General features: G+C 34.7%; 1 protein-coding gene across 4 annotated transcripts in view; it reads right to left on the bottom strand.

The window, feature by feature from the left end:
• LOC114330789 (uncharacterized) overlaps nt 1-27282 on the bottom strand; it is a 214083-nt gene that overhangs the window by 81601 nt on the left and 105200 nt on the right. For all 4 annotated transcript variants that reach the window (XM_028280196.2, XM_028280197.2, XM_028280195.2 and 1 more), the window contains exons 3-7: nt 22184-22349; nt 21861-22068; nt 21362-21740; nt 20186-21064; nt 12773-13010 (exon numbers count right to left, since the gene is read on the bottom strand). In XM_028280196.2, the coding sequence (XP_028135997.2) occupies nt 12773-13010; nt 20186-21064; nt 21362-21740; nt 21861-22068; nt 22184-22349 (1870 nt within the window). The remainder of the gene's footprint in view (nt 1-12772; nt 13011-20185; nt 21065-21361; nt 21741-21860; nt 22069-22183; nt 22350-27282) is intronic.

Raw genomic sequence — 27282 nt, 5'->3', positions numbered from 1 at the left:
TAATACGTTCGATAATGTCTTCCACTCCCGTTCATCTACAAACTTTCTCCTTTCTTTACCTATTTTTCAACCGTATTCCAAGCATTGATCTCTTACTTTTAGGTTATCTTCTTGTCAATGTTTTCGCTAAAGGGTTTATGAGTGTTAAGGTTTCTGATTCGTATGTGAGGACCGATAGACCACACTGGTTGAAAGTGTTCCTTTTAAATGGAATGGGACATTTGTTTTAAATATGTCTCTCATTTTTTCGAATGTAGCCCAATCTAAAATTACTCTTCTGCTTCTGAGTAGCTTAGATGTCTGTCAACAACCTCTATGGGCGATTTCTCGATTTATATTAGCTCATTGGGGACGAAATTTGTCATCAGTTTTATTTTGCCACAGCTTATTCTTAAACTGACTCTCTCTGTGTTACTTGCTGTAGTTGTAGCATAACTGGCTTCTGCTAAGTCGCCTGTTATGAGAACGATGTCATCGGCATATTGGAGATGATCTAGTTTCTTTGTGTTAATACCCTTTGAGTCCCACTCTAATCGTTTAAATGCGTACTTCATGACTGTTATAAATAGTTTTGGCAATAAAGTGTTTCCCTATCTCACCCCTTTCAAAGACCAACACATTGTATTAATACGGAAATATCTGCAGCTGATGAAGTAGATGTCATTTAGTAATTGGCATTTTAAACCATATTTAAACTTTATTATAAGATTTATTTTAGGATAAAACAGAGAAGTACATCCGAAAGTAAAGATATTAACCTTTAGGTATAACATATTTACTGTAAAAGATATAAATATATGAGATTATCTTGCTATCAGATATTAAGAAATACTAGACCTGGATCCCGCGTACCAAAAAAAGTTGATTAATAGCAAGCTGAAAATTTGTTAATAGCTTAACGGTGTCTAGTCGGACAAACTTTGAATGTATGGGAACACTGGAATAGAGGAAGTTTTAATTGTGGACCAGGTTAAAAATTTGGAACGTCAGACTACGAAAACGTTCCATGTATTTTGTCGGACAGAACTTCCAATTTATTTGTTACCATTTCATTAAACTCTCATGCAAAAATCAGACTGGTGTTTATCACCAACTGGGCATTTTAATAAGGGGAACACGAAGAATATGTCAAATGGCAGGAATCATGTTGGTTAGTAATAGCAGTCTGACTTTTGCATGATAGTTTAATGAAAGGGTAACAAATCAATTGTATGTTCTGTCCGACAAAATACATGGGACGTTTTCGTAATCTGACGTACCAAATTTTTAAACTGTTCCACAATTAAAACTTCCTCTGTTCCAGTGATCCCTTCCATCAAAGTTTGTCCGACTAGACACCGTTAAGCTATTAACAAATTTTCAGCTTGCTATTAATCAACTTTTTTTGGTACGCGGGATCCAGGTCTATACGGTATAAAAATAATTACATGAGATAAAAAAATGTGATATATCAAGTGCAAAATGAAAATTATTATGCCAACTTTATTATCTTACATGTGATTGATGATTTTAATGTGAAAAGAATATGATTATTCTACAGTCAAACCGATAAGACAATATTCATGCGTTACGGATCTGCCAATATATTGATTATCTGGTATAATGTTGTCTTCTTGTATAATAGCAATATCAAATAACAAAGATAATAATAAATATTATTTTGACTTCTTTACTAGATTGGTATACACAAACAAATGACGTAACGATAATTTCTTACGATTCGACTGTCAAAAAGGTTTTTAGTTCGATATACATATTTACAAATTATTAATTAATTAAGTAGATAATTATACGTGGAACAATTTTTCAATCTATTTTCTGTATATGGTTCAAAAACTTTTTTTATTGAATTTAACGGGAATAAACCACAATTTTCTTTCAAATCTCAAGTCGCTTTCAAAATGACTTTGTTTCATTAGATAGAAATAGAAAGATTCTAATATACCTATATAATTTTATCTGCCTGACTCATAATTACAACTCAAACATGTATATTATTCCAGTCGCCAGAGACAAAAATGCCACTGAACCTCTAAAAATAGTTGACAAATTTGCTAAATCAGCTTATATAATCGGAGAAAAAATAAACGAAAATTTAATTCCAGCTTCAGATATTGATACTCTTAGCAGACAAAAACTTCAAAATAATTGGAAATTGCATTACAGAGAATGTAATACTGGCTCAAATTTTGCTCATTGTAACCCTAGGATATCCTCAAGAAGATGGTTTTACACGGAATATAATAGACATTTTATAAAGACCATTAATCGGCTGAGAGCAAATCATGCTCTTACACCATTTTACATGCATAGAATCGGCTTGGCAGATACTCCCAATTGTACTTGTGGCAAAATCGGAAATCTAACACATGTCATATCAGAATGTCATTTACAGATAAATAACATAAACCACCTTTATAAGGAATTAAAAAATTTAAAATGTTGTTTCCCAATAAACCGTAATACTTTAATATTTACAAATGATATGGAAATTCTTCATCTCATTTATAAACATTTTAAATTGTGTAAATACAAGTTGTAAACTAGGCATAATTTGTTAATTTAGTTTGAAAAAATTAAAAAGAAAAAATATATAAAAAAGAACATATAATAAAATAATAATAACAAAAAAAAATAGAAGTAAACAAAAAGTAATTACCACAAATTAAAATATATAATAAAAAAATATAATATAATAATATGTTGTATCAAAAAAATAATATTGTAGTAGATACTTACGTTATGAAATCAGAAATTTATGACTACGAATCTGCAATCAATCACAAACAAGTCTGGCTAATTGGCTCTGCCAAAGCCATTTTTCAAGCAAAAAAAACCTCTAAAAATCATAATAACAAGCTGAATTTTGCCGAGAATGTAAATTTTGAGACCCCAAAAAAGATTACTTCTACTACCCCCTGGCTTCACCCTTAAACCTAAAACATTACTCCGTAGAAAAAAAATGTTTCAAACAAGAAATGTAGCTGAAATCATTTTAAAAAAAAAATGTTTATTAACACTTTTTGTGTAGAATGAACCGTTCTCTCAGAAAAAACGCTTGAAGCGACCGGCGATTTTGAATGTGTTACGAGATCGAAATCAATCTTTTAAATAAAATTTGTATCAACTTAATGGTAAAAATTCGATATTTTTTGATCAAAGTGTCCTATTTACCAAAATCGAAATGCGTTTTAAGGCGAAGAGTGCAGCTTTCATATGTAGTCGAAGGAATAAAGCACTGAACATCCGAAAAAAAAAGGACAAGACGGATCTTAATAATTCTTTTTGCATTCGATTCGTGAATGCGTCAGGAAACTTTGTGAACCGGAGCCATGATATAGGTATTATTGAAAAACTGCATACAAAAAATGCATTCTTAAAGTGCATCTCAAACAGACAATAAAAAAAATTCAGAACTCGTCAATTATCGGCGGAAATGAGTTCAAATTTGTTACTCGGGGGTTTTTGAAAACCCCCGAGTGTTACTCGAGGGTTGAAAACAAATATGACGTCAAAAGTGATCTCCGGAGTACCTGGTGTAGGGCTTCCAATCCCGCAGCCTGAGTTCAATCTCGGTATTTGCGGGACTACGAATTTTCAATCCCGTGGGATCTCGGTATTGAAAATACTTCTTCAAAAAATACACAAAACAAAATTTTAAAAATCAACCAAAAACACATTTTCCACTGAAAATTGATATAGTTTACTTATTTAGTTGCTATATTACTTAGCTATAGGTTACTATTATTTAGCTAAAGCTTTGAAATGAAAATGTTTGAGAAGGAAACACAACGTATCCAAACTTTCGTCTGCCAAACTACTGCGTATTTTAAAAGTAATATAGCCAGCAGCAGAAAATATCCTTTCGGCTTCCACATTTTTCGGCGGTATTCCTTTTAAGGCTTTATATTGTAAATGTAAGATATTTTCTCATTGACCCCCGGATTCATAGTCATTTCTTTTTGTATAATGGGTGTATTAGCTCGAGATGGCGATGGGCAAAGTACATTAAATGCTGACGATATGGTCAACTAACTCCTGTTGCAATGTAAGATAGGAATCCTGAAGGAACCCCTACATTGAAGTTTCTTACAGTAGGAAAAATGAAAGAATACCCATGAACGAACATATAAAACACGCTGTATTTTCCTGTCACCGTGTCATACAAAAAATTGGCCAGCGCAAGTACATGTAATAATTATTATTACATGTACTTGCGCTGGCCAATTTTCTTTGTGACACGGTGACAGGAAAATACAGCGTGTTTTATATGTTCGTTCATGGGTATTCTATCATTTTTCCGACTGTATACGTTCTCATTACGTCAGCATCTTCGTGATCATATTGGTCAGATGAATTTAAAAAGCTGAAGTTTATTCTCGTTAAAAAAGCCGTTAATTTCTTTTCGAAGTTAACTTTTCGGTTGAAGATGAAAAGTTTCATCGATACACGACGCGTGATAACTACGAGGATTTTGGAGATAAATCAGTAGTGCAGTCACATTTTTACGTCGCGTCGTTGTAAAATACGTCTGCGCAAAGACAAAACTAATTCTGAAGCTAACATTGAATGATTATCTTCCATTTTCTTGTTCATAAATTTGGGCGGCAGCGATCGCGTTGGCGAGGGGTAGAATATATGCTTTTTTTCAGTCCCGCAAATCTCGCGGATCCCGCGCCTATAATCCCGCATCACGCGGGATTGGAAAATGGTGCGGGATCCCGCAATACCGAGATATCGGTATTCTGGGATTGGAAGCCCTAACCTGGTGCCCAGGGTACCTACTGTGTACCTCGTCTTGTGGAGTTTTCGGCAAATTCATTAAAAATTAGTCAAAAATCATTACTCGGGGGTTATTGGGGCCGCTAACGACGAATATGACATCGAAAGCAATTTCCGGAATACCTGGTGCCCAGGGTACCTACTGTTTACCTCGTCTTGTGGAGTTTTCGGCAAAAAATTTATTAAAAAATTAGTCAAAAATAATTACTCGGGGGTTTTTGGGGTCGCTAACGACGAATATGACATCAGAAGCGATCTCCGGAATACCTGGTGCCCAGGGTACCTACTTCTTATGGAGTTTTCGGCAAATTCATTAAAAAAATAGCCAAAAATAATTACTCGGGGTTTTTGGGTCGCTGACGACGAATATGCCATGGGAAGTGTTCTACGCCTCTACGAAGTACTTGGTACCCAGGGTACCTATTGTTTATCTCGTTTTCTGGAGTTTTTGGCAAATTCATTAAAGAATTAGTCAAAATTCATTACTCACGGGTTGTTGGGGTCTTTGACGACGAACATGACATCGGAAGTGATCTCTAGTGTACCTGGTGCCCAGGGTACCTACTGTTTATCTCCTGACTAATGATTTTTGACTAATTCTTTAATGAATTTGCAGAAAACTCCAGAAAACAAGGTAAACAGTAGGTACCCTGGGTACCAGGTACTCCCTAGATCACTTCCGATGTCATATTCGTCGTCAGCGACCCAAAAACCCCCCAAGTAATAATTTTTGGCTAATTTTTAATGAATTTTCCGAAAACTCCATAAAAAGTAGGTACCCTCTGCACAAGGTATTCCGGAGATCGCTTCCGATACCATATTCGTCGTTAGCGACCCCAAAACCCCCGAGTAATTATTTTTGACTAATTTTTTAATACATTTTTTGCCGAAAACTCCACAAGAGAGGTAAACAGTAGGTACCCTGGGCACCAGGTACTCCAATCACTTCCGATGTTAATTCGTCGTTAGCGGCCCCAAAAACCTCCGAGTAATGATTTTTGACTAATTTTTTAATGAATTTTAATGACTAGGCTAATTTTTAATGAATTTGCCGAAAACTTCACAAGACGAGGTAAACAGTAGGTACCCTGGGCACCAGGTACTCCGGAGATCACTTTTGACGTCATATTCGTTTTCAACGACCCCAAAAACCCCCCGAGTAACAAAATTGCCGCCGATAATTGATGAGTTCTGAATTTTTTTTATTGTCTGTTTGAGATGCACTTTAAGAATTCATTTTTTGTATGCAGTTTTTCAATAATAGATAGATAAACATAGATAGATCTTTATTTAAATAGAAAAAACCTAATATACATACAATATAAAGAAAAGAAAGTACACTATAAATTTTTGATATGTTGTTTAAGCAATATTTTGAAATTATTGAGACTAGTACATTTTTTTACAGCTGCAGGTAACTGATTAAACTTAAGAAAGCTTTAAAAAAAAGCGAATTCATCGTACTTTTATACATGGTTCTAGGTATGTATATATATGTCATCTAAACCTCTGGTATTATAAGAATGAATATTTTTGTTAAAAGAAATGAATTCTTGAAAATATTCAGGTGATAAGCCATTTACTATTTTGAAGACCAAAATCATGGTGAAATAAAACAATCTATTTTCAACAGAGAACCAGTTTAGAGTATTTAACATCGTCCTAATTGGAGTACGACGTTTTGTTTTAAGAATTATTCTCATTCCACGGTTTTGTAATTTTTGTAGCATGTTAAGTTTATTAAGATTAAATAAATATAAGATTGATGAGCAATAGTCAAAATGAGGTTGAATAATTTTGTTATATACTGTAATTTTTGAATCCATTGACAAATTTTGAGATATTCTGCTCAGAAAGTATAGTTTTTTTGATATTTTTTTATGAACTACTTGAAATGACTGTCAAAATTCAGAATGTTGTCAAGTTGGAATCCCAAATATTTAGCTGTTGTAACCACTTCAATTTTTTCATTATTAATATTTAAATTTATGTTCTCAGAATCGAGCAAACTATATTTATGTTTAGTAGTAAAAACCATTGCATTTGTTTTTTTAACATTCAACTTAAGTTTATTAATTATCAAGTATTTGTTAACCATATCTAAAATAGTATTAATTTTTTGAATGGCTATATCAAAATTTTCATCACTACAACAGATTAGAGTATCATCGGCAAAAAGGTTAATAAACTCACAATTTACAAAAATATCGATATCGTTAATGTACAGAATAAATAAAAGAGGGCCTAATACACTGCCTTGAGGAATACCTGTATTACTATCCATTTCAGATGATAATTGGTCTTTAAAACGTACTTTCCGTTTGCGATGTTCTAAATAATTTTCTAACCACTCAATTACTGCACCTCCTATACCATACTGTTTAAGTTTTGATATCAATATTGTCCTGTCGATGGTCTCAAAAGCTCTTTTTAAATCTAGAAATACACCGACTACGTACTTATTTTTATCTAAATTACTCTTTATGTGACATAATGTAACTTGTAATGCTGATTCACAAGAGAATTGTTTACGAAACCCTGATTGATTATTAATTAAAATTTTATTTTTTGTTACATGTTCCAATAATTGTTCATAAACAGCAATTTCTAATATTTTTTCTATAGGAGGTAAAGTATTGATTGGACGAAATTCTTCAGCTTTTGTAGTATTAGGTATTTTTTGTATAGGGGTGATAGTACTTATTTTTAATACTTCAGGAATTTTACCCGTAGCAAGAGATGTATTAATTAAATTTAACATAACGTGCCCAATGGTTTCAAAAACTTCCTTTACCTTTCTGCAATTTAACGTTTCGTGCAGTGAGAATTTATTATCCAAATTGCCAACAATTTTTCTCAAATCCTGTATTGAAAGCTCTTCAAATTTATCAAAATTTAAATATAGATTATTATTTACATTACACCATGTTTCAGAATTCTCAATACTTTGAACAATACTTTCAATGCTTCCAACAAAATACTCATTAAAACTGCTAGCTATTTCTAAGTTGTTTGTTAACCGTTTTGGGCCTGTAGCAGTTTCAAAGATTACAGAGTTTGGCATCTCTCGGCTATTATCATTGATTAATTTTTTTAAAGTTTTCCACATTTTATTTGGATTGTTTCTATACCTGTCTATTTTGTTAAAATAGAATCGCTCTTTTTTTAGCTTTAACATATTTACTACCTCATTTCTATGTCTCTTAAAAACTTGCCATTTATGTTCTTTTTCAATAACGTCAATACATTTTTTAAAATCTTTATAAGCCCTGTCACGCTGTTTAATTTGTTTAAACACCTCATAATCAAACCAAGGTAATTTAGATTGAAACTGACATGTTACAATTGGTATTATGCCATTGATTACATGTTCACAATTTTGCAAAATTTCCTGGTACATGATATTAACATCAACAGAATCCAAATTAAAGTGACACATGATAAAACTAGTTTTGATTTTATCCAAGTTTTGATCACATAAATTTCTAAACTTGGATATATTACCATCAGATATATTATAACTATTATTATTAGAGATATTTACTGAAATAACGGATCAGTAATTTTTGGACAGTCGTGAACACAAGCACTTATATTATTTTGATTAGAAAGCACATAATCTACCAAAGTTTTGGTAATAGGTATATCATGGCTCCGGTTCACAAAGTTTCCTGGCGCATTCACGAATCGAATGCAAAATGAATTATTAAGATCGGTCTTGTCCTTTTTTTTCGGAGGTTCAGTGCTTTATTGCTTCGACTAATGCGATTTTTACATTTTGCAGCAAATGAAGCCCGTTTCTATAAAGCTGTTAAATAAATAAACGTTACGGAATTTTTGCCATTTCTAACGATTCTCATTTTATCAATAAAATTTATCACTACCATTGACCGGTTGCTGTGGAATTTCCATTGTTAGAGCCTAATCTTCAAAACCTATAAGTAACATGAAATTTCGATATTGAGTTTTGGCAATAAATATACCTCATATTATTGTCAAAACTCACAATCGAAATTTCATATTATAGGTCTGAAGATTAGGTTCTAACAATAGAGATTCCATAATAATCGGTCAATGAAAGTAATCAATTTTATTGATCTCATAAAAATCATAAAAATGACAAAAATCGCGTAACGCTTATTTATTTAACAGCTTTACAGAAACTGGTTTCATTTCGGCAAAATGCAAAAATTGTATACGAAAACTGCACTATTCACCTTTAAAACCCATTTTGATTTTTGTCGATAGGTTACTTTGATCAAAAGATATCGAATTTTTACCGTTGAGTTGATACAAATTTGATATAAAAAATTGATCTCGCGCGCTTATCTGACATTCAAAATCGCCGGTCGCTTCAAGCGTTTTTTCTGAGAGAACGGTTCATTCTACACAAAAAATACTAATAGTCTAAGAGCTAGTGAACCCTCCGAATAACGGTCTTCCTGTAAGGCTAGAAATTTGTATAGTGATAATTCATAGCACACTACAAAGGCTAAAAACCATGACCTGGCAGGCATCAGCCCTGCACGTGTATCTACCAGGTGAGTCAAAAAGTGCATAGTTTAGGGGAAAAATAAACTTTCTCCTGTAAAGTTTAAATTTAAGTATGTGTTTGAGTAAGTCATTTAGAAGAAATGTGTACAATGACAGGCGATTCTGAACAGCATAAGACCTTGCCAGGCGAGGGGAAAGATTAGGGGCTTTTCCTAAAATTATTATTTTTTTGCATCGAACAAAGTTCTTTTAGGTCTTGTGAATCATTCCAAACAGAAAAGGTCATTAGTGACTTTTCTCTTAGGTTAATAGTTTTTGACATATAAGCGATTAAAAATTTAAAAATTGCGAAATCAGCCATTTTAAAATCTGAATCGGACATTTACCTGAAAATTTCAATGTTACCAAGGTAGGTAGATATTCTTTAAACATCGATTGATGAAATAACGAAGAGTTTTTTGCAATACAATATCGAAAACCCCTTTGTTTTTTAATTGCTAATCAAGCGGGCACGACACTGTAGTGTAAGTGAGGACGTTTGAGTTGCATAAATTCATTATCTCAAAAATGGGCAAATTTGAAGAGAAATCCTCAGACAGGTCGATTTTTATTTTTAAATTAGGACTTTTTGGCATATATATAATACTAGTGACGTCATCCATCTGGGCGTGATGACGCAATCGATAATTTTTTTGAATGGGAGTAGGGGTCGTGTGATAGCTCATTTGAAAGCTTATTTAATTCTCTATTCAGTAATAACATAATTATTAACATAATTATTTATACAGGGTGGGCATTTTTTTTTTCTTTTTGTGTAAATTAATTTAATAAAAAAATTGTTTGTACACCCTGTATAAATAATTATGTTAATGTTTATATTACTGAATATAGAATTGAATTACCTTCGAAATGAGCTATCACACAACCCCTACTCTCATTAAAAAAATCACCGATTACGTCATCATACCCAGATGGATGACATCACTAGTATTATATATATGCCAAAAAGTCCTAATTTGAAAATAAAAATCGACCTGTCTAAGGATTTCTCTTCAAATTTGCCTATTTTCAAGATAATGAATTTATGCAAACTCAAACGTCCTCACTTATACCACAATGTCGCGCCTGCTTGATTAGCAATTAAAAACAAAGGGGTTTTCGATATTACATTGCAAAAAACTCTTCGGGATTTCATCAATCGATGTTTAAAGAATATCTACCTACATTGGCAACATTAAAATTTTCAGTTAAATGTCCGATTCAGGGTTAAAAATGGAGGATTTCGCAATTTTTAAAATTTTAATCGTTTATATGTCAAAAACTATTAACCTAAGAGAAAAGTCACTAAAGACCCTTTCTGTTTGGAATGATTCAAAAAACCTAAAAAAAGTTTGTTCGATACAAAAAAAATAATTTTAGGAAAAAACCCTAATCTTTCCCCTCGCCTGGCAAGGTCTTCTTATGCTGTTCAGAATCGTCTGTCATTGTACACATTTCTTCTAAATGACTCACTCAAACACATACTTAAATTTGAACTTTACAGGAGAAAGTTTCTTTTTCCCCTAAACTATGCACTTTTCGATTCACCTGGTAGATACACGTGCAGGGCTAATGCCTGCCAAGTCATGGTTTTTAGCCTTGGTATGCTATGGACTTATCACTATACAAATTTCTAGCCTTACATTAAGACCGTTAGTCGGAGGGTTCACTAGCTCTTAGACTATAATAAACATTTTTGTTTAAAATTATCTCAGCTACATTAGTTGTTTGAAACATTTTTTATACGACCTACAGATTTTTGGTAAATCGACGTTTTCCGTTTTCCCCCTCACGACGGGGGAGTTTAGGAGGAAGCCCGGAGGTAGGAGCGGCACCTTATTGAAACTTTTTGGGGTCCCAAATTGACATTCACAGCAAAATTCAGCTTGTTACTATGTTTTTAAAGGTCAAATCGATTGGACTAATACTATTCTATTACATTCTACATTTTAAGTAGAAATAATTTTTATTTCCAAGTAGTAAAACAAAATAATTTGTTTAATTTGTATTTTGAGAAACAAAATGGACTTGAAACGTTCCATTAAACGTATTTTTAAATCTAACAATAAAACACTGAAAACGTTTGTTTTCTATACTTCCACAAAATTTATTACAACTATTTTGTAACGTTTCAATCAGTCGATTGAACGCTACACCAAGCTCCGCTTGGTATTTGTCCCTCGGACTATATATTTCTAGAAGCGACCCTACTACCGTCAAGTCAATTAGTACATCTCTTCGAAGCTATTTAATGCGATAAAAATTTGTACTAGCGCCCTTTTGCCATTGCCACGTAAATCAGGCACAATATTGGCATACATTATCGTGTTTGTGTGTAGGCCGTTAAACAATGGCCCCTACCTCGGGAAGAAGATTTTAATCAAGCACCTGGAAAAGAAAACCTTCTACCGCTACCTTGGAGAGCGAATTAGCTTACAACCGTATCCTGATGCAGTAGAATAAATTAAACAAGACAGCCCTACAGAGACAAGACAGCCCAACAACGTAGCCCTAGACTTCCCTTAACTACCGGCGACGACAAATTCTACAGGGATTGGGGACCTCCTTTAGGAACTGTAACGGAAGGACTTAAAGCTGAGTAAATTTTTACCTTTATAACTTTTGTACCGATTACCAGCGGGATCTCGGTCACGGGCTTAGAAAATTAACTTGTTATCAGTATACAATAAAAATGATTTTTGTTAAGTTTTTTTTATATTTCAATAAATAGCGTATTTAAAAATGATTAGGTATACTTTTTATTTCCTGTACCTTTTCTGGGATGGGTGTGAAGGAAGAATGAACAGGGAACGAACCCAGGGCTGAGCAGTCGGGCAGAGCACCATTCTGATGGATGGAACGGTGGACGTTTTTCTTTTGAATATCCTAAGGGATGTTCGAGGAATTCCTCCCATCGTTTCTCCCAACAGTGTGGTGTTGCTTAATGCCCTGGTCTTTTATGATCAGGATGTTACAATGTGACTACAGCTGTTTCGGCAGAGTGCCTTTCCCAAGTGATCACTTGAGAAAGGCACTCTGCCGAAACAGCTGTAGTCACATAGTTGTAATAAATTTTGTGGAAGTATAGAAAACAAACGTTTTCAGTGTTTTATTGTTAGATAAAATGAACTTCCATCAAGTAACGGTCGAATCCATCAAGTATTTTTAAATAAAATTCTAATTTATTCCCATGAAATAGAATAGAATATTAAATTCTCTAATAAAAAATCTCACAAAATTTATCAATGAAAAAAGTATACATTTCGAATTAGAATAGGCATATATACAGGGTGATCAAATAAAATATAACAAAAAATATTTCTTAAAAATAAAATATGAATATTTTTGTGCGTGATTAACACGAATATTTTGTACGGCACAAAAATTACGTCGAATAAAATATTAATAACCACATGTTCACCACCAAAAAAAAAACATAAAACAAAAGAGCACTTACCTTCATCATCTGAAGAATAACTATTATATTGTGAAGAAGATTTATTCAACATCTCATCTCTATATACATTATTACGTTTTGGATTCCTACTACGGACTTTATAACCATTATCATAATTATTATTATCATAAAACCCAGTCTTTCCTCTATATGCCACATTTCCCTGTATTTTTCTATTTAATGGCGATTGAAGCATGCGCTGCTTCCATTCTAATAACCTCTTCATAGATTCCTCTCTCTATAAAAAATAATGTAATATGTTTAATTCTGATGCACAAGCTAATTCAACAATATTTTTTGGTAAAAATTCCTACAGGCCCTCTAATTATGGAACTTGTTCTCCAAACCCCTGAAGAAATGGAAGAACCTAATACACTCGAGAATGAAATACGACTGGCGATCAGTGGACTCAAGTATAATAAAACACCAGATCCAGATATGATAACAGCAGAAATTCCAAAAGACGCAGAAGAAACCAGAATAAAACTGCTTCAGTTGCTCTGTAACAAAATATGGCATTCCATGCAATGGCCTCACGACTGGACAAAACCTATAATAACGACAATACATAAAAAGGAAGCTTCCATAAATGCGACAATTATAGAACCATCTCCCTTATCTCACATGCCAGAACCAACTGGATTTACCAAAGCTGGAGGTATTCCATAATACCTTCTGGACCGTGACCCGTCAAAATGGCCCGGTTACAACAGCCCGGATACAAAATAGCCCGCAAACAAAATAGCCCCGACAAAATAGATCGTACACAAAATAGCCCCGGTCAAAACAGCCCCGGCTAAAACAGCCTTGGCTAAAATAGCCCCGGAGAAAACACCTCCAATAAAAAGTTTTACCTTTTAACGGAGTACCATTTATTTCAAATTACTATTCTAATTGGGAAATAATTTACAATTTAACTTAAAAAAAATTATTTTATTAACGTTTCGACTTCCACTTCGGACGTCGTTGTCAAAATACAAAATATTAATAAATTAAACAAAAATGTTGTTGCTTAGTAAAAAAATTCTTCTAATAATTTAATTTAATCTGACTCATTCATATCGGCAATTCAGACGTACAGTATGGTGTAAATGAAAGGAATAAATTGGTTATTTCGTAAACCCGTAACGTTAAGGAAAAATTCGGAAACCGGTCGATTTTTATTTTTAAATTACGATATTTTGTTATATATGTCATACTAGTGACGCCATCCATCTGGGAGTGATGACGTAATCGATGATTTTTTTAAGAGAGAATAGTAGTCGTGTGCTAGCTCATTTGAAAGGTTATTATTAATTATTAAATATAATATTAATTATTATATAAAAGTTAATTCTCTATTCAGTAATATAAACATTTACATAATTATTTATACAAGGTGTCCAAAAACTTTTTTTTAATTATTTGACAAAAAAAGAAGAATGTATGTAATTTATTTATGTAATTCAAAATATATTTTACTGCTATCAGAAATCAGACAAAAATATTTATATCACAAATAAACATTGATTTTCGCTTAAATTAAATGTTCAAACTTCCAAGAGGTAGATGGCTGGCGGGAGCTGGCTTGAACAATGAATTTAATCGAAAAGCAGAACACACAATCGAAACAGAAGACAGGACTCGGGTTCTCTGAAAAGACCATTTTTATTTAATGTGGTTAAGATAAACATCTGAATAGAGGATAATTACCATTTCCGAAAAAATGTATTTTTAAGGGATTATTTCATGATGAATTCTGAAGGGAGCTTTTTTGTCGGGGCTATTTGGTCGGGGCTATTTTGTCGGGGCTATTTTGTCGGCGAGCTATTATTCCGCGGCTATTTTGTCGGAGCCATTTTGTATGCAGGATATTATGTCGGGGCTATATTGTCGGAGCTTTTCCGACGGGATACCCTTCTGGACATAAGACAAATAATAGAACAATTTACAAGTGAATTCAATATCCCACTAGACATTTGTTTTATAGATTATCGCCAAGCGTTCGACAAGGTCAGATGACAACACTTATGGCAGATCCTAAAAGAAGCAGGCGTACCACAACACTTCGCTTATAACTAAACTATACGAACACACTACTGGAATGGTTAAAGTACTTGACACATTCTCAAACAAATTTCATCCAGAACAAGGTGTCGGACAAGGATGTATACTGTCTCCACAATTATTATTTAACATATATGGGGAGCATATTATGATAAGAAATATTGAAGGATGGGAAAAGGCCACCTCAATAAATAGTCGAAAAATAAACAACCTACGTTTTGCAAATAGTCTGGAAGAGTTAAATGATCTTCTACGACTGGTTGAAAACGAAAGTCAAATTTTTGGTCTGCAGTTAAACATATCAAAGAAAAATATCATGATAGTGGATAGACTACATAACAATCATCCGCGCATAACCACGATTGATCGTGGATTAACATATTCCCATTTTTATATTTAAATTTTTGATATATGTAATTATAAAAAATATAAGTACACAATTTGTATCTAGCAATAATATAAAATATCTTTAAATTTTACTGATGTAGAAAAAAACTGTTAACTTCGTTACTTTTGTCTCTTTAAATTAGTTTACGAACAAAAATGACAATTCGGTTATAAAACCAATTTTGATGTACTTATGGATCTGCATGTTGGCAAATAAGGATGAAAGAGAAGAAAAAACTGGAAGTGGTAGCAATGGATTATTTAAGAAGAGAGTCAGATATCCAGATTTGATCACATCCCAAATGAAGAGATAAGTACAAGAAGGCTTTAAAATACCTACTGTAGATTGTAGATACCTACAATAGGATCCAAACAGCTTTTGTGGTACGGGCATGTAATGTGAATGAAAGATAAACGATGGCCAAAACTATGTTCCATGGAATAGAAGAAGGAAAGGAATACCAGTATTAGAATGGAGAGAATGAGACAAAGGAATAATGAGAGGTAGAGTCATAAATGAGGAGGAATGGGCCGACCGAAAAATGAGGAGATCGAAATGCGGGATGCGGCAGAGGCTGTAGGTAGATCTTCTTCTTCTTCTTCTTATAATAGGCCTCTTGGCCTGTTCCTTACCGATTTTGAGCTTGTATTCGTAGCTGTGATGTTGACTGCCAGCTATCTCGCCACCTTTTAAAGGGCCTTCCTATTGGTCTCTTGCCTGTTGGCTTCGAATCCCTGGCTATTCGGGCTATTCTCTCGCTGTCCATTCTCGTTACATGCTGATTCCACTCTCGTCGTCTCTGTCTTCCCCACCGTACTATATCTTGTATGTTACAGAGATCTCTTATTCTGTCGTTCGGTATTCTGGTTCTCAGTGTTTTCCCAGTTATTGACCTCAGCGTTCTCATTTCTATCGCGTACGTCATGATCGGTCTTACACATGATTTGTATATGCGTACTTTCCCGTCCAGCCTCATATCTTTGTTCCTCCAGATGACATCCCTCAGACATACTGACACGTAATTGGCTTTATTTGCTTGCTTTCGGACGCTCTCTTTAACATATCCATAACTACATATTTCGATTCCCAGATATTGGAATCTCGAGACTTGTTCAATTAGTTCGTTGTTAATTACTAATTTGCATCTTATGGGTTTGCTTGACACTACCAGGGATTTTGTCTTGGCTGTTGATATTTTCATGTCGTAGTTCTTCGCCATTGTATTGAAAGTTTGTGCCATTCGCTGTAGGTTATCCTCGTTATCGGAGATTAAGATTGCGTCGTCAGCATAACAGAGGATTTTTATTTGCTTTTCCGCCATCTTATATCCTTTTCCAGTACCTTTAATGTTTTCTATGATTTTGTCCATGACTAAATTAAAAAGCAATGGACTCAAGCTATCCCCTTGTCTGATTCCCGAGTTGATTTCTACTTCCGATGTTAGTTAATTCTCGACTTTTATTCTGGTTTTGTTCTTCGTATTAATGTCTTTAATTATCCTTATCATCTTGTTGGGCTGATTTTTCTCCTTTAGCAATCTTAGCACATCTTCCAATCTTACACAATCGCATCTTTAGCCTTAGTCAGATCTATAAAGCACATAAATGCAGGTTTATTATATTCCAGTGCTTTCTCAGCAATTTGTCTGGCTATGAATATGACGTCTATTGTGGACCTATTTTTCCGAAAACCTTGTTGTTCCTCACTAACTGTGTATTCTTCATTTATTTTATTGGCAAGTATTTTTGTTAAGAGTTTAAGAGTTGTGCTCAGCAAGGTGATGGTACGGTAGTTGCTAGGGTTTTTGCTGTTTCCTCTCTTGTGTATAGGTATTGTTATACTCGTCCTCCACTGGTCTGGTACACGCTGGCTACATATTATTTCTTGAAAGAGGATCTCTATGTTTTCGATTAAGGTTTCTCCTCCGTATTTCAGGAGTTCATTAGGTATCCCATCGGGTCCTGGTGCTTTTCTGTTTTTTAATTTACGTATGTTATTCCTTATTTCTTCTTTTGTGATTTCTAGTTCTGTGTCTATGTTGGATTCGTCTTCATTTCCTGTTTCTTCCTCTTCTTCAGGTACTATAGTATCTTCCTTATATAATTCTTTTATATAGGCGGTCCATTGTTCTGCTTCTATTCTATTTAAACTTCTATATTCGTTAATGGGTTTTTTCCTATTTTTTAGTATTTTCCAAATTTTTCTTTGTGCCCCATACAAATCGTGTTCCATTTCTTTGGTAAAGCGTGTCCAATATTCCCTTTTTATATTTCTTATCTTAGAATTAATGTCATTTCTTGTGTCTCTGTATTGTTGGTAATTGTTTGGTGTTTTGTTAGTGCAGTATTGTAGGTATGCTTTCCTCTTCTCATATGCTAGATCTCTTATTTCAGTATTGAACCAGGGCTTTGATATTTTTGTTGCATTCAGGTTAATTTTTCTGACCCCTATGCTTTCCTTTGCGGCTTGTAATATATTATATTATATTTTTGCCCATGTCTCATTTACTCCTTCACCTGTTGTTACTGGGTTTATCTCAAATCTTTGTTCTAAACGTCTTTTATACAGCCATTTTGTGTTTTGGTTCTCTAGAGACTCAATGTTTAGTTTTTCAAAGTACTTGGGTGGTTTTTTCTTGTTTTGTGGTATTTTGAGCAAAAATTTTCCAAGCACCACCTTATGGTCTGATCCGATATTGGGCGATGTTAATGCTCTTACGTCTAGTATTTGTTTAGGTATGATTTCTCTATTTGTAATTATATAGTCTATTGTTGATTGTTGGCCTTGCGTGTTTTGCCACGTGTATTTGTGTTGGGGTTTGTGTGGAAAAAACGTGTTGTTTATTCTCAACAAATTTTGGGTACAGAATTCAACAAGGTATTCTCCATTTCGGTTCAATGTATCTTCGTTAAATCGTTGTTTGATATTATCTATGCTGTCGTTTCCTATTCTTCCTAGGTAGATCTCCCGTAGAAACATAGATAGCAAAACTGATAAAGAAATATTACGAGTCAAAAACAGAAAACTATTAAAAACAAGCTGAAAATGCGAGCATTATCATAAGGAAAACTTTGTTTATTTACGTATTTTAATTCGTAATATGGAAAATTGCTATTATGAAAAGTTGTTTAGAATTAAAAATTATGTTTTAATATGCAATTATATCATTCTAATTTAAATGTTATGAACTATAAAGGTACTTTACTCTTTACGAAATTCGTATTTTTTATATACCTCGTATAAAATTAATAAAATTTTATATATGATGGTTGCATCATAAATCTTAGACCATGAAGAGCTTTTTATGAAGAATAACTTTTCTTCGTCAAATTAAAACTAAAAGAGTTATAAATGAAAATGTTGGTATCCATAATTTGAGAAAAATCTTCAAATATTTTTTTCCATTAGAAGGATGTAATTGCACATATCAGACCATAATTTTTTATTCCAAATAATATTTCATATAGTCGGTTCGCTAAACTCAGACACAAATTTCTAGTGATTTTAGTCAGTAATTTTTCCAATATGGCAAAAAAATATAATTACTAATTAGTTAATAATTACTAAATACTTAGTAATTTTGCCAATTTTGGCAAAATTGGCAAAAAACAAAAAAATTACCTACTAAAATCACTAGCCAGTTGTGTCTGAGTTTAGCGAACCGACTATAATAACAATTTTCATTTCACAACAAATGGAACAGTATATTTATCATTAGGTACTCCCATTAAAGGGGAGGCCGTATACTCATATAAACCTATTTAAAGTTAATAATAAATTATTGCTTTTAAAATATACTCAAATTGTATTTTTGAACATCTTATTTATTTTATATAATAATTAAATTCACTATCAAATGTCATTGATATTTTATTAATACTTAATTTAAAATTTAGTTTGACATTCACGAAGTGTCAAACTCAAATGTAAGTATGATGCTTTGCTTAACAAATTCAGATTAAAAAAAGTAGCCTACTTACTAGGAACGATTTCAGCTGACGTTTAGTGTGTCGGCAGAAAATAAAAGGATTGTGACGTCACATTTTAGACTTTGAGGTCGATTACCTCGGAGACAGTTAGAGATATCGAAATGCCGTTTCCAGATTGGGATTCAGAGGACAAAACTAGATCAGAATCCATCGATAAATCTGCTCTACTCTAAGTATTGGAGGAGCGGGAACCCAATAACACACAGACTTTGCGAATTTATAAACGAAAAGTTTTCAAGACTAAGTTTGCAATGTAATAGCACATAAAACAACACTAAAAATGTTGCTCTACATTCTACCAGATTGAAAACAATGGGAACCTTCTCTGGTTACACCTCCGAAGCTCCTAAAATTTGCAAGCCATAAGGGATGCTGAGACTAAGGAAGATGAGGGAATTTTACAATTTATAATTCGCGTCCCATCTGCTCAGCGCGGTAAAGTTCCAACGAGAATGGTTCCCTTCGTACTCCTATCAGAGTAAACATGTAAATCAAAAATGAATAATCTCGTTGGAACTTTACCGCGCTGAGCAGATGGGACGTGAATTATAAATTGTAAAATTCCCTCATCTTCCTTAGTCTCAGCATCCGTTATGGCTTGCAAATTTTAGAAGCCTCGGAGGTGTAACCAGAGAAGGTTCCCATTGTTTTCAATCTGGTAGGATGTGGATCAACATTTTTAGTGTTGTTTTATGTGCTAGTAGATTGAAAACTTTGTCTTTTGCTAGCAGTTGCCGCTAGGGCATCCATGCCATTTCGTTCGTTGCAATTCGTGACTGCACGCCGGTGTTTCTCCTAGTTGGGTCAGAGAGAGCAGCATATGTACCTCCTGATGAGAGACTAATATGTTTCGAAACCGGTAGAGGTGCTTGCAGCACTCTCTGATTGAACTAGAATGTGATGCGGCTGTAGTGTCGTGTTGCAACGAAATTGAAAAAGGTTATTCATTTTTGAGAAAACTATTATTTTAAAATAAAATAGGACTCTTACCTTCTTCTCTCCTTCTCTATCAGTACTTCTATTATCTACAGATATCCGATCTAATTCAGTGGGGGTTTGAGCTAGTCGTGCACTGGCAGATCTCGTAAACGAATCATAATCTTGATTCCTAATATTATTGCCATACAAGTAATATGGACTGACCGGCTCCCGCTCCATCAGAAGCCTGGAGTCCATGTCCATACTCGTATTAAAGGGATTCCCTTCGCTTAATACACTTTTTCTTCTTACTGGCTGGGGTTTCTGTATATTATTTATATGTAATTTATTAACATTAGGTACGTGGGTATGTACATGAGGCCTTTCTATGAAAGGAAAAGTGGTATCATGAGCTGAACACCTCATCGGTGGTTCGTTTGAGTTACACACTAGGTCACTACGGAACTTTGGAGGAGTATTTTGTAAATATTGAGCGGACTTCCTCATCTTTTCGGCATATCTTTCCTTAGAGTAAAAGTAATTATCGTTATCGTTCAAATTTGAATTGATTTCTAAACTAGACTTAGGCCTGGGTCGTTGCTTCAGTAATACCGATTGATCTTGCACCTTATGGTTCAGTTCGTATTCTAGAAAGTCTGCACTATGAGGCCTCGCTGTGTTTATATTCGGAACCCTCCTCATTTGGGGAACTGAATATTGAACTAGATCTGTAGGTCCCATAGCTTCTACTGGCGTATAATATCTATGAGTGGGGTTTATGGGTACGGGGTTATTTCTTTTTACCACGTGACTGTAGGCTACGGGGCTCAAAGGTCTCTTGTAGATGTCTGGTTGTGCGGCATAGACGTCTTCGTAGTCTGTGAGGTGGGGGTTGTTCAATTTTGATCGGCCGTATGTGTCTGGGGTTCTTCTTTCGAAGTCGTGGTTGCCCTGAAATTAAAATAAAAAATGACGTGAGGTCGACGGTGATGTCTAGCTAGTCAGGAAGTATGTTTAAAATCGATTACAAGATTTTTCCCGGACAAAAAACATGCGAAGTATATAAAAACGTTTTAAAAAGGGGTTTATATAGAGGTACTGTCAAGTCAGCACTGAAATAGGGCAAGTAGAATAGGTGTTATACCAAAATGGTAGAATAGGTGTTATACCAAAATGGTGTTATACCAAAACGAAAGGAAAAACTGTCCTCAAAACCTTTTAAAATGCAGATAAAACACATCTACTTACATGAAGTTCACTTCCTAACATCATTAAAGACTCCCTGGGGTTTTTGGATTTGTAGTTAACCGTGGAATACGTAGGAACAGGAGACTTGTCCAATGTTCTTGGATCTACATAATGTGGATTATGTGGATCTAAGATGTCAGGGCTGGGTGACGAAAATCCATCATTTAGACGTCTTGGTTTGGGAGGTGCGTTCGCATACAAAGGTTGATTAAAGGAACCTTGATCCTGTAAAACACTGCTTGAAGGCGAATGCGTATGGCTTATTGGTGTTAATCGCATGACACTTTTATGGTATTGCTGCTGACAACTGGGTTCATAACGTTCCACTGCCTTCTGCTGCTGAGCTACTGCATTGTAATTAGAAGGTTTGTGTACGTCGCTGCAAAAATAAACCAAAACAAAATAATGAATTATGTACTTTATTTAACGGAAATGTTGCTTAGTTGAAAATAATATTATAATTAATTATTTTTATTAACAATTTAACTGAAATACTTACACATTGGTTTGCATAGTAGCTGCCAGACTTAAATTATGCACCCATTGCTTCATCAGTTCCTGCGAATCAGCTGCCAGTATATAAGTTCGCATATTTAGATGCTCACATTTAAAAGCGTATTTTTTGCTAATTTTTTCTTCCGGTTTACACAACGATACCTTATAAGAAGGTAGTAAAATTGACCCTAGGAGTTTTTCTTCTTCGGGACCTGTAAGAATGAATAAAGGTAATTAGCAGACACCAGCAGATTCTTCTATCAACTAACAAATTCAAAATTTGTTACCTAAGATGTAAGTTGTAGAAAATATAAATATGAGTTTTACCTTTATAATAGAAAAGACAGTATTCAGACAGCACGAACCATCTTTTCTTCCATAACATCAGTCCTTCAGATCCCTGTTTATGTAACCACCCCTGCATCGTGACAGGGGCTTCTAAAGGCCTTTTAGCGATAGGCGATTTTAATTGTGAGATCCCACTAACTTTTTTCTGGAAGAAAAACAAATACAGTGTGTATAGTCGATTCATTGAAAGCTGGACATTGAAGCAAGAACACATACATAAGCTAGTCATTTGAAATGTGGTATTACAGAAGGATGCTTAGAATAGCATGGCCACAAAAGAAAACGAACACGGAAGTATTATATTGCGACAAATGGGCAAATAATACGAAATAGTAAACGCATACATTTAAAAGTTTGAAAATGTATGTTTTGTTTATGGATTTTAGATAATAATATGATGTGGAGTGTCAAAATGTATCGAGCAATGGAACATTTCTTCTTCTTCTTCTTCTTCTACGGCACTACAGCCCAAATTGAGCCTTGGCCTCCTTTATTTTTTGCCTCCACCCTTGCTTGTCTGTGGCTGCTCTTCTCCATACACGGACTCCTAAAAGGGCTTGTGCGTCGCTGTTTACTGTGTCTTCCCAGCGCTTTCTTGGCTTTCCAACCGGTCTCTTTCCCTGCATTCTAGCATTCAATGCTTTTTTGGTAGAGTATCCTCTCCCATTCTTATCACATATCCGACCCATTGCAATCTTTATATTCTAATGAAGTCTGACAGGGGCGTTTCCTTATAAAGTTGATAAAGCTCGTTGTTGTATAGACTTCTGAAAATTCCGTTTTCCCTCACAGGTCCTAGTATTATCCTCAGTACTTTCCTTTCGAATGTGTCAAGTTTGTTTTTGGACGTTTCTTTCAGGACCCATGCTTCACTGCCATAGCATGCTATTGGTCGAATTAAGGTTTTATAGATTTTCATCTTTGTATTTCGGTGGACATTTTTAGACCGAAATATATGGGAGAGGGCAAAATAAGCTCTGTTTGCCTGCGTTATTCTCTTCCGTATTTCTCCATCTTCTGATCCGTCGGCATATAGTTCTGCTCCCAGGTATGTAAACTTTCCAACCGTTTCAATGTCATCTTTATGTATAATGTTTTGTGGGACTTGTTGTGAAAACAACAGTAAAATTAATTCGCATTTTTATAAAAATATCGCTCTTAAATTTGTTGGGACAATCTGTACCATTTGCTAGTGAGATTTAAGAATTTTGTTTTTAAGTGTTGTGTTAAGCAGAAAAGATAAAGCGGACATATGGTTTTGGTGTTTAGCTTCTTCGGTGGTCGCAAGGGTAGAAACATGTGTGGACCGATAGGCTCTTGTGACATTCTTAACCTTAGCAAAATATTATGCACCTTTAGAATAAAAAAAGTAGTCTCTCGCCAGCCTCTCTAAAGGCGAGGTGTTAGTGAATTTCGCCATGAAAATAAGTTCTCCACAATAATTAGATTAAAGACTTTTACTCTCTCTCTCTCTCTCTCTCTCTCTCTCTCTCTCTCTTTCTCTCTCTCTCTTTCTCTCTCTCTCTTTCTCTCTCTCTCTCTCTTTCTCTCTCTCTCTCTCTTTCTCTCTCTCTCTCTCTATCTCTCTCTCTCTCTCTTTCGCTATTTTGCTAATTCTCAGAACCAGTCGCTCTAAAAGTTCACTAGTTTGTTAATATCGAAGGACATTCTCTGCTTGGGACATACGGGTGTGGTCCTAAAATATTCACCTATGTCCAATTAGGCAAAAGGTAATAATCAAACCATTTTTGCCACGGTGGGGTAAGATTCAATAAAAACTCACACCATAACTATATTTCTTCGCGTCTGTATCATTATTTTTGTTTTTTCTGTGTTAATTTCCAGACCTAGCCTTTTTGTTTGCGTTTTTAACTCTGCGGATGTTTCCTGTGCTCCTGCTGATGTTGTTCTCATGATATAAATATCATCGGCATAAGCGGCGAGTTGAACCGTTCCGTTGGTCAGTAGGTTTCCTCGTCCAGTTTGCATTTGCCTAACCGCATATTCCAGTGCCAGGTTAAATAAAGTTGGGGTCAGCCCATCTCCCTGCTTTAGTCCCTGCGAAATTTTGAAAAAGTCTGTCCGGTGGTTTTGTATTCGTACACATACCTGAGTTTCATCCATTGTGACTTTAATGAGTCTAATTAGCTTGTGTGGTATTGCCAATTCAGTTTGAAGTTTACAAACACATTGTGAACATCAATGTCGTGTTCCCATGATTTGTTCAAGATCTGTTTGACTGTAAATATTTGATCCAGTGTCGATCTTTCCCGTCGGAAGCCCGTCTGATACTCTCCAATACTATTTTCTGCTAGTGGTTGGAGTCGCTGGTTTAAATGGAACATTTGGCTATACCAAAAAAATTGATACTAGTAGATAGATTAGTAAAAATGTCACTAAATAACTCTACCTGTGAATTTTATTGGCACAGACACCTTTCAGATCAATTTACGGTTGTAAAAGGCTTGAGACAGGGAAATGCTTTATCCACTACATTATTCAACTTAGTGTTAAAAAACTATAATCAGAAAATGCAACATGAAGGTGGAAGAAACAATTATGAAAAATGAGCACCAGTGCTTGGCATTTGCCGATGATCTAACTATCTTAGTAAGAACAGCGAAATAATAAAGAAGAATAAAGAAAATTATTGAAGAAGCTCAGAAATTCGGACTGGAGCTAAATGAAGACAAGACCAAATATATGATCAAGGGACGGACAGAAGAAAAAAAGAAGACTTCAGTGTGAGGCCTGTAACTGGTAAAACTATAGTTTTCAAAGGGTGAACAATTTGTAATACCTGCGTGTAGTATTCGATGAAAATGGAAAAGAGAAAGGGGAGCTGAATGCCAGATTCTTCTTCCTGTGGTGCTTTCTCCTTTAGTGGAGGTTAGCGACTACAATGGCAAATCTGTCTCTGTCCAATGCGGCTCTAAACAAAGATGTTGAATCAAGGCCGGTCCAGTCTCTGATATTTCTAAGCCATGAAATCTGGCGCCTACCGGGACCTCGTTTTCCTTCAATCTTACCCTGGATGATCAGTTGCGCGAGGCAGTACTTTTCGTTTCTCATTATGTGTCCCAGGTAGCTAACTTTTCTGACTTTAATGATTTTTAGCAGTTCCCTATCTGTACCCATTCTCCTCAGAACATCTTCGTTGATGGTGTGGGTTGTCCAAGTTATTTTCAAGATTCTTCTATAAAGCCAGAGTTCAAAGGCTTCTAACTTGTTCATCAGTGTTGTGTTGAGTGTCCAGGTCTCCGTTCCATACAAAAGTATTGACCACACATAGCAATGCAGAAAACGACATCTAAGGCTGATACTAATGCTACTGTTACAAAATAAGCTTTTCATTTTGATAAACCCCTGTCGGGCTATCTCTAATCTCGCCCTTACTTCTTGTTTATAATCAAGTTGATTGTTGAACCAGCAACCAAGATATTTGTATTGGCTTACGTATTCAAGCTGTTGGTGTTTCACATATATTGGAAGAGGTAAGTTTTTGTTCCTTGATATTTTCATAACTTTGGTTTTCGCAGTATTGATCTTCATCCCCATTTTTTCACAACTCTCAGTAACCCTATCCAACAGTATCTGTAGACAATGGTCCGAATCAGTCATTAATACCGTGTCATCTGCATAGCGGATGTTATTTACTCTTTGACCGTTTATCCTGATTCCTTCTAAAGAGTGACGTTAAACAGTATGGGTGATAAAGAGTAGACGTTAAACAGTATGGGTGATAGCACACAACCATGTCTAACACCTCCTTGTATTTCAATTGGCCTTGACGTGTTACCATTGGTCTTTATGATTGCTGTCTGATTCCAATAAATAGCCTCTATAATTTTAGAATCTCTTTTGTCGACTCCGATGTCGTACAATCGTTCTATTAAGGTCTTGTGCTTCACCCTATCGAACGCTTTCTCAAAATCTATAAAACAGACAAAAAGGTCTGCTTGCTGATCTTTGCATCTTTTTGTCAGAGTTTGAAGACAGAATATTGCTTCTCGTGTCCCCATAACTTTTCTGAAGCCAAATTGTTCTTGACCGGTGACCTCGTCACATCTTTTATATTATATTCTGTTCTGTGTGATTCGCAAGAAAACCTTCAGAATGTTATTTAATAGACTTATAAGGCGGAAGTCCTGGCATAATTTGGCGTTCTTCTTTTTAGGCAGTGGTATGAAGACGGATATTCAAGCCATATTTAGGGATTGCCCCTGTATTGTAAACATTATTAAATAGTCCAAGAAGGAGGTCTAAGTTTTCCTCGTTGATTAACTTCAATAGCTCAGCTGGTATTTCATCTTTTCCTACAGATTTGTTGTTTTTTAGTTGACGTAGAGCATATTTCAGTTCGGACTTCAGTATTGGAGGACCTTCGTCGTTTTCTTTATTTAATGTAGGAGGTTCTCTGATGTCATAGAAGAGTTCCTTTATATAGTCTTCCCACATGTTTATTTGTTCTTCAGGGCTTGAAATCAGTTTGCCTTCTGCGTTGATAAGATTATTTGGTCCTTGTGAGTATGTCGTGCCTGTGAATTCCTTGAGTTTCTTATGAAGATGGAAGTCATCATGTTTTTTATATAAGTTTTCGATCTCTTCACATTGTTCTGTTATTCATTTTTCTTTTGCAATTTTTATTTTTTGTTTAATGGTTCTATTTATTGCTTTGTATATTGCATTGTGCTGTTTGCATTTTCTTCTTTCATCCATTAAATCCAATATTTCCTCTGTCATCCATCTTTGCTTCCGTGGTCGTTGTTCTGTTATCATTTCGGTTGCTGTTGCAAGAACGTGTCTGATTTCCTCCCAGTTTTGTTCTATATCTTGTGCTCTGTCTTCTTTGTTGGTAATTTCTTTAAGTTTGTTGTTCAGCTGCTCTTCTGTTTTCTTTTTGGTTTTTTCATCATTGAGTTGTTCGGATATGCGTCTAATAGTCTTCTTTTGTGGTGGTTTACATATTTTTAATCGTACTTCCATCTGCGCCACTACTGGATTATGATCGGAACCAATGTCAGCACCAGGGAAAGTTTTTACGCTTTTGAAAGAGTTTCGGTACCTTTTATTGACAA

This window comes from Diabrotica virgifera, chromosome 10 (assembly GCF_917563875.1).
Source record: "Diabrotica virgifera virgifera chromosome 10, PGI_DIABVI_V3a".
Classification (NCBI taxonomy): domain Eukaryota; kingdom Metazoa; phylum Arthropoda; class Insecta; order Coleoptera; family Chrysomelidae; genus Diabrotica; species Diabrotica virgifera.
Note: the sequence above shows the minus strand (reverse complement) of the source record. Positions and strands in the feature narration are given on the sequence as shown.